The sequence below is a fragment of the Humulus lupulus genome, chromosome 7 (assembly GCF_963169125.1).
Source record: "Humulus lupulus chromosome 7, drHumLupu1.1, whole genome shotgun sequence".
In the NCBI taxonomy this organism is placed as follows: Eukaryota; Viridiplantae; Streptophyta; class Magnoliopsida; order Rosales; family Cannabaceae; genus Humulus; species Humulus lupulus.
This window is the reverse complement of record NC_084799.1, coordinates 18,197,751-18,206,932: the sequence shown is the minus strand read 5'-3', so window position 1 is coordinate 18,206,932 and position 9,182 is coordinate 18,197,751. Positions and strand designations below refer to the sequence as shown.

The 9,182-nt window shown below is 28.7% G+C and overlaps 1 protein-coding gene across 1 annotated transcript; it reads right to left on the bottom strand.

Annotated features, from left to right (window-relative positions):
* Positions 1-904: 904 nt before the first annotated feature.
* Positions 905-8,644, bottom strand: LOC133790838 (protein BONZAI 3-like). Its single transcript, XM_062228635.1, has 16 exons — positions 8,082-8,644; positions 6,375-6,422; positions 4,209-4,357; positions 4,047-4,095; positions 3,487-3,543; positions 3,190-3,375; positions 2,957-3,091; positions 2,788-2,849; positions 2,592-2,688; positions 2,367-2,481; positions 2,191-2,267; positions 1,942-2,079; positions 1,699-1,863; positions 1,490-1,603; positions 1,301-1,397; positions 905-1,208 (listed from the first exon to the last, which is right to left on the bottom strand). Exons 1-16 carry the CDS (start codon positions 8,250-8,252, stop codon positions 1,081-1,083), a joined length of 1,788 nt encoding a protein of 595 aa, XP_062084619.1. The 5' UTR covers positions 8,253-8,644; the 3' UTR covers positions 905-1,080.
* Between the last annotated feature and the right edge of the window lie 538 nt (positions 8,645-9,182).

Genomic DNA, 9,182 nt, shown 5'->3' with positions numbered 1-9,182 from the left:
GTTAGTCATTTGGCTAATAATTCTACTCACTGATTAGTTACGCACGCTCTTAGAGTGGATGAGGAACTGTTGGGAATATATGACTTTACACTTTCTAAATCAACAATTAATTTTAGGAATAGTCAATAATAGAAACCCTAGATGCTAATCAAGAACATTATTCAAAGTATGAATGCAAATCTTGATCATCAAAAAACTATATTCATGATACGAATGCAAATCTTGAAAATTAGAAACTAATTGATTAAATGATTATAAGATGAACTTATAAACATTTAATCATCAATAGTCAACAACATTAACACAATATAATGACAAAATACAAGATTAGGGTTAAACAGATACAACATTTTGTATTGAGCAACTTAAATCTTCAAACTTGAGGAGCTTCTAAGGCTTATACATAAACTAATATCACTGTCCAAAATATTTATTCCAAGCCTTCCTTAATTGCTTGAACCTTCAACAAAGTAGAATGAGATTTGAGATTGAACAAACCTTAAAAATCATACAAGTCAAACAATGCTTGATGAGTTTCTTAGAGAAAACTTTGGTCTTTGAGAGCTAGAGAGAGATTGGAGAGAATGATCAAGTCTTCTGAAACTCTATTATGTCCCTTTTATAGTTTAGGCACAGTCATTAGGTCTAACCAATAGAATTAGAGATAATTCACATGTAATTTGGAGCTTATTTACGTAACCGTACAGACACGTACGACAAGCGATACGTCGCCTGCATACTAGTAGGCGATGTATCGCCTGCTGAGGCTTTTGAGCCCCTATGCATTTTGGCAATGCTACACCACTTGGGGGCGACACATCATAACCCTCTCTGTATTTTCTAAATAAAACTAAGCAAAAGTACATTTCACGTTGCTTGCACCTAATACTTTTTTATAAAACTGTAGTCTAATGTCATTTTATTATCCTTGCTCCAAAGATTTTGTTGAATATTTAAATGTGATAGACAACGAGTCATTAAAAGACTAGAACATCATCAAGTATGTAGTTTAAAAAAAAATGAAGTAATTTGTGTACATATCTATCTTCAAGAATTAGTTGTTTGAAACAAATGAAAAAACTAAATAGAAAGAACAAGTGTTTGGGCCCTACGGAAGTTACAAGGCTTGATATCACTACTGCGAACGTAACTCAAAAACTGCTCGGGCAGCTCCTCTAAAAGGGCTTGAACAACAGATAACTGTCCACCTATTAACAACCACACAACCACTTAATATTAGTTTAAAACGTTCGAATCTTTGCTTTAGTATAATTTGAGGTAGTCATAGTAATAAACTCACTTTGCACTTGTCTCATGGGAACAAACTGTACGATGTCTCGGGTAGCCACTCGACCTGTGCTACTCTCCAATCGATTCCCATTATCAGCATCAAGAATCTACCAAAATCCAAAATCCCAAATATTATTATTATTACGTGAGAGAGATCACATTCCACAAAACCCCTTTGCTAGAACAATAAAGTTTGTACCTCCATTTGTTTAAAATCAGCACCACCAACTCCAACAATGAGAATGGACAATGGAAGATCCGATGCCTTAACCAATGCGTTTTTAGTTTCTTCAAGGTCTGAAAGAACTCCATCCTGGCAAAGACCAGAGGCTTGTTTCTTAATAAAACATTACCAAAATAACAAAGAGATTGAATACATGTAAAACCCATCATCATCATCATCTTTACCGTTATAATGAGCAGTACGTAGTACTTGTTGCTGGAGGCCGAGAGAGACTCGCCGGCAATGTGCGCCGCCTTGTCGATAACTTGGCCAAACAAAGTAGGTCCCGAAAGAGAAACATTGTACAGAGCATTGGCATAGGCTGACATGATGCCTTCAACTCCTCCAACCTATTTTAAATGAGAAACATGTTTAGCTTAATCAAGAAACTGAGATAGTAAATGCTAATGGCTCATTTAAATTATTACCTCAAACTCATTTTCATTTAAGCTCAAGTTGAAACAATGAGATATGGTACCATTTGGTTTCACTCCCCCAAAACCCCAAGCAGGAAAGCGCTTGTCAAAATCATAAAACTGAATGACTTCACCAACCTCCATTATTGCCTGCAATTAGTTTAATCAGTCCATTGAAAAATGTGTTTATTTATACGTTTAATACATATTTTTCCATATTGACTAATTCGTGAGCTTATATTATTATGGTTTTCACAATACCCTCTGGTAAGAGTTTAACCGGCCATAAGGATCAATGTAGTGCAAAGAGTTAGATTGTCGAGGATTCCCATTAGAAGCTGGAAAAGAAGAAGAAAACAAATCAATGTAAGCACAAACCATAATTAAGTCGATATGGTTAGAGAGGAGAATTAATAAAAATGTTCAAAGTTTGAAACCTGTAAAATCAACAGCAACCATAAAGTTGAGCTCAAATCCACTAGAAATGTAATCAAGAAAGCTGAATTGTTGCTTCTCATTAAAATACTCCACAAACAACTGGCCCTTTAGTACCTATAATAATAATATGTTGATAAATTGTTGAGAAAGAGGTGAAAGGTCTCTAGCTATAAAGAATTAAATAATTAATAAATTTAAAATCTAATGAATAAATGTATAAACACCTTTTCCTGACTACTTTTCGTGGATGGCATTACAAAGTTTGTACCAATTCTTTCCTCGCAAAGTTTTTCTAGTTGTCCCACTGACTTCTGTAGTTTCCTAGAGAATTCAACTCAAAATTTAAAATATTTTTCTTCTTCTTTCTCCCAGACTTTAAAACAATGATAAAGTAAAAAATAAAAATAAAAGAATTATTACCCAATAAGTACATGATTGCCACTGCTATTAAAATCAAAGCACTCGATAAGCAATGGATTATCCTGTATCGATTTGAAATTTTATTAGTCAATATTTTTTAGAACAAAAGCTAGAACTAAACATTTAGCTCAAAAGCATATATATAAGTTTGATGATTGAGCTTGCTTGCCTTGCTTCCAAACTGATGCATATTCAAGGATAATGGTTTCCAAATGGGGTTTAAGTTATTGTCAATTACTTCTGTCTTGCAAATTGGAATGGAGCCTCCCCTCTCAACAATTCTAGAAATTCTTAAGAAAGGGTCCTATAATGAAAATAAGAAGAAAAGTGTAAAAAAAAGTGTGGAGTGCACACCAAATAAAATAGATTTCAACAAGGTGCTATATGTGCAAAAATACATACACTTTTAGAAAATAAGTCTTTGTTATCCAAATTAGAACAACGGAATACTATATCAACAACACTCTTTGAAGCAATTGTTTCTTCTGCATGGATAGTGAGTGTTCCCAGGTTTCTTGAGGTACTACTCCTATGCCCATTTTTATTATGGAGATTTACCGTTAAACTCTTGTTTTGTTTAGTCACAATCTGCAGTTAATTAGAAGAAGAAAAATGTTTGTATCAACATAAAGTATGACTAAAGATTTCTAATGTGAAGCCAAGTTGCTTAACAACAATACAATTAAACCACCAAGTTACCTCTGAAAGAACACAATTGGCTTCTCCAAGAAAATCTTGATCCTTCAAATTCAATGTCTGGAGGAAATAGAAAAATAAAAAACATTAAACTTAATTGTTATACACAAAATTAAGTCCTAAATTCGTAACATCTATGATCTATACTAAAGTTGTTCAATGCTGCTAATCAAAACTATAAAGTTAGATTTGAATGATTTTAACACATAAGTTTATCATATTTGACTTGTTAAAGGTAAAGAGACTGAGGAGGTACGGTCAAAATATTAAATTTTATTTGTATACAGAATAAAAATAGTTGGCTAACATAGTAATACATGCAATTTTTTATCTGTCACCATGTGTATCATAACTTTTTTTTTATTAATTTATTAATTTTTTTTGGAAGGATAACTCTTAATTTAGCTTTTACTTTTTTTTTTCTTTAGGTTCTGAATAATTAATAAATGTGATGCTTGGCTTAATATATAAAATAATAAAATAGGACTGTAAAATGGACAACTTAATTAAAAGCAGAAAAAAACAAATAAAAAACAATAATATATTTATATATATTTATATACCTTTACAGGTAGATTGTGAAATTTTGTATCAATATCATACAAATGAAAACTGAAAAAGAAAAAGAAAAAAAGTTAATGGAAGAAGAGTCAGAGCCAAGATATTTTTACTTAAACTTATAACATAAAAAAAGACAGCAAAATATTCTTTAAAAGCTTACATACATCAATGGTTGCACCATCTCAAACTGGTATGTAATTGTAATTTTTTTTATCCACGTAGGGTTTAAAGTATTCAATATCACTTCTGTACGCCCTAATTCCTCCAATTCACCATTGTTCTTTTTTGCATAGACAACAGCCATTGGATCACTCTGTAAAAAAAGAAGATTAGAAAAAGAAGCTTCAGCCTAAACCGTGTTTAATAAGACATTATATGTACCGATCCATCCTCTGACAAAAAGTAATCAAAGTAAAGCATTTAGTATCTTTTTTCCATTGCAAAAGTAGTGATGAAAATACTTTTTACAAAGTAAGTAGAAAGGAGAGTAATTTATAATTATGACATAGAGTTAATATATAGATGCCAAATAAACTAGTTTTTATGTAAGCACAGCTTTATCACCTAGCTTAGCTGAGAGCATTTTCAATGGAGTATAAAAAAATGTGGTGTATTGTTATATTTAGCACATCTTAGTAAAATTATCATTTTAATGGTGTTCTAAAAGGTATGTTAAATTTGACACAACAATTAATGTCATTTTTTATTTTACCATATTGTTACTAATTTATTAATTAATAATTACTAACTACTAACTACTTTTTTTATTGTTAATTAACAATGAATTGTTGAATTTTTTTAGTTAATTTGAATCTTGTGAGTTATAGGATCATTATAAATATTTAAAGTAACAAATAACAATATCAAACAGCCATAATTAATAGTAGTCCAGCTCACGATATGTAAACTTAGCTCCAAAGCTAAGGAAGGTCATTCATTTTTCTGGTAGAAGATTAATTCTTAGTTTTATATCATATTAAAAGAATCATATTGTCAAGTCAAGACTAAAATCTCTGAATAATCTTGGTCCTTTATTTTTTTTTTTATTATTGTCTATTGTACTTAGTGGCGTGACACGCAATACATAACAAATATATACTTCTTTGCATATAAAAATATGTTTATGTGACTATTAATGACTACGGCGAAATTCATCTCGCCTCCATATAGGTGCATGATGCAATAAATTGCCTATAAATGCATACATTACATACACATATGTTTCAAGATTAATATAGAAAAACACCAATTAATATGATGCAGTGGATTGGATTATAGGTGAGCATAACTCATGCTAAGTTCATGGCAAACAAGTATCAATAATTGCCCTATTCCATTATTTCTTATGTTTATATAGCCTACTAACAAATATAACATCATATTAAAATAACATGAAATAAACCACATAAAAGAAATAACCAACTAACCTAACAAATTATACTATTCTAGAATACTCTTAACCATTCTACAATCACTAAATAGCTGGCCACCAAATAAAAATTCCTTTAACTATGTACATATATCTATTTTATATAAAAAGTGTGTAGATAACTAAATTTTTTTGTTTTAACGGTTTTTTAATTTTTTCTAGTTAACTTTAATAGAATATTTTTATATTTATATTTAAGAATAGATTGTAAATATGACTTAAACTTATATAAATAAATAATTAAACAAATTAAAATTAGATATTTTTGAGATATTTTACAATGATAATTATTTAAAAATAATAAAACTATATATTTTATAACTTAAATAAAATTTCAAACTTAATATTATATTAAACATATAATATATAATAATTTGTTGTAAAATAAGATATTTTATGATAATTTAAATAATTAAATCATATTTATTTAAAAATAATAAAGACATGCATATTATTTTTTTATCTTATAAATTTGTGTGATAGTTTGTTTTTATCAAGTGATTTGAGCTTTTTTTTTCTTCATCAAATTCACCAAAGGACATTGCGAGATATATTAGAATCTAAAAATAGTTGATGCATATATACTACTGTCTACATTATGACTTTTTCTATTCTTATTTTATTTCTATTATCAATTTCTTTTTAAATATTATTCTATTTTATATATATGTCATGTAATCATATAAATATATATATATGTCAATGTTATGTTTAGATGTCATATATGTAAAGATTATTAATATAAATATTTATATATAATATAGAACTATAATTTATTCAATTATAAAAATATATATATTTTTAAAGAGATAGTGAACCAGTTTTTATTAAAATTATATACAATGTTTACAACTTTAAAACTAAACAAACGTGCATACCTAGTAATAAGAAATATATTTACCTTGGAAGTGATGTCACGATCAAGTAAGTTAGAACCTGCTAGAGATAACTGCAACACAAATTTAAAATATGTATATATGAATAAATTCCAAGAAAAATAATGAAAAACAACCAAAACAAATAACAAGAAACCAATGAAATTATAAGTAAAAATATTGCTGATGAAATATCCAAGTTAATAATTTTCATGAGATAAATTACTTTATTAATAAAGAACCCCTATAAGTGCGAGTTATTCTCAAACACTACAACAAAACTATAGAATTTGTATAAATATATTTATATATATATAATTAACAAGTCAACCTTTAATTGTTTCTAATCAAAATTAGTTGACAAAGTCCAATTAAAACATTATGATGCCTCACTATGTTCGGTGGTACATTGTACAATTATATAATAGTATAATATCACTAATAAAGCTAATTAAATCCACACAATAAGATCGATACCGAGTATATTTCTACATTAAGAATAATAATAATGTCCAATTGTTAGTCTATCTAACCTTCAACAACCAACCAAGCAAAGTTGCTGTCCGATAAAACCAAACAACAGAAGAAATTTGACATAATAACGACAAATCAAACTCAAAAGTACAGTTTTGTTTCTTTATTAAAGTGAAGAAAAGAAGAAAAAAAACGTAGGGGTAGAAAATCTTAGGTAGAGAGAGTTAGCAAAATTACCGATATGACTACTGCAAAAAAAAAATTAGCTATATGATCGAACCACCTCCTTATATTTTTTTCTTACTTGCTAATAGTTAATTTGTGTGTGTGACTATATAAAAAAGTTATAATGTCAATTTCTTTTATAATATAATCATTTTTATAAATTTTCTCTTATTTTATATACCAATATAATATTCAATCAAGCCATTGAAATGTCATTCTAGTAGTATTGAAATGTCATTTTGGTAGAATAACTAATATTTTCAATACATAATAATTTTTTTAATTAACTTTATTTACACATATTAAATTGTATTATTTACATTCCTAAATCTATATCTATATTTTTATTACTCCCATGACTTGTATGTAATCAAAGCTCATCATTCAGCTGATAATTCAATGCAACTTATATATAACCTCTCCATTTTTTTTCATTCTTTCCGCTCTACAGCAAAAATAAAAAATATTTTTTTAGATGACTTCTTGCAGAATAAGTTAAAAGTAGTGGTGGGAGATATAGGACTAAAAAGATTATTTGTTTATGGGATATTTGGGGCCAAACTATTTTTTTGAGTTGAGGCACATATACTCTAATAAAAAATTATCAATTAAGTGTCAGCAAGGATACACATGTCAATGTTCTATTTGCCACGTGTTAAATATTTAAAAGTTATATGTGGCAAAATCTCTATTCTCTTTTAGTTGAAGCAGTATGCAATTTTGCCATCAAAATTTTTAAACAGGCATCCGTGTGTGTGAATCCAAAAAGAATAGAGATTTTGGCTAAAATATATTTTTTATTACAAATGACATAAACCATTATTTAGCAAAATATTATTACTTTTTTTACTCAAAAAAACATTATTGTTATTTCTTTAACAAAGTCAATAAACTAAAATTTCTTGTTCAGCAAACTATCTTTGTCGATTCTAATGTGAACAGTAATATATATTTGATATTGCTGAGTTATATAAATCTTTTAAAAATTAACTGATATACATTAGCATGATGACATGATAGTGATCAATTCATACCTCAAGTTGCGTAAAGAGTGGATGAGCACAACGAGATCTGTAGAAGAAATCGACGGCGTCATTGGGACCCTCGCCGGCGCCGCCGTTGGTATTGGGCCGCTCAAGTGGCCTCTCTTGGCCGCCGCCTATCCCCTCTTTTCCTCCTTTCATGTCCGAAAAACAACCTCCCATATCTTTCTTTCTTTTTCCTTCTTCCCAAAAATTAATCTCTTCCTTCACAGTTTCTTTCCTCTCTCTGCCTCTGTAAAACCCTAGTTATTAAGTCTCCTTTTCAAGCGGTACATGTATATATAGTAACCAATCGCAATATAAATCGATTTTTTTTTAATAAAGAAATATACGGAAACTGAAACGTTGCAACAGTTAATGGCACTTTATTGACACATTTAAAAAAAAAAATGATTAACTCATGAAATATATGGATATGCATGAAAGTTTTCTTAGCTCAGAGAAATTGTTAGGAAATTGATATGTTGGAAGATGTATTTGCAATTTTGCAGACGTAATGTAATACACGTGAGCAAAAAGATCGAAGACTGGTCATCCAATTTGACGCTATTTTGAATATATATTTATACATGATTTTTATGTTGATGACACCATTGTGACTCAGCATCATAGTAATTATCCTTCTTTTTTTTTTTCTAATTAAAAAGCATCATACATACTAATCCTCCAATTTAAAATACCACCTAATTAATTTATGGATCACCCAATCGTTATATTGGGTGAAACATATTTTATTTCATATTAGAATATGTCGAATTTTATATTAAATTGCACCCTATACTGCATCGTGGTGTTCGACACCATTACTGTATGCAGACTCATAATTTTTTTTACCATTGTAAAAGATTTCAAACAAAAAAAGAAAGACATAGTTGCATACAGAGCAAATTTTAAGTATTTATAGATAAAAAAAAAAAACTAAGTTCAATAAGTAGGGCATGCATATAATATTAAAAGTTTATACAAAAACAACTAAAATGAAAAAAACAATCAATAAAAAATTAATAATAAAAATTCTAAGGAATGCTAGCTAGGTCCATATGACATGGTAGTTTTATGGCTATGTTTATAAATGATTCATTTGTTTGGTAA

Coding starts and splice junctions, on each gene's coding strand:
- LOC133790838 (XM_062228635.1), bottom strand. CDS start 8,252: ATGGGAGGTTGTTTTTCGGACATGAAAGGAGGAAAAGAGGGGATAGGC. Junction 3,544..4,046: donor TTCACAATCTACCTGTAAAG/GTATATAAATAT, acceptor TATTTCCTCCAG/ACATTGAATTTGAAGGATCA. Junction 2,080..2,190: donor GGTTAAACTCTTACCAGAGG/GTATTGTGAAAA, acceptor AACTAATTGCAG/GCAATAATGGAGGTTGGTGA.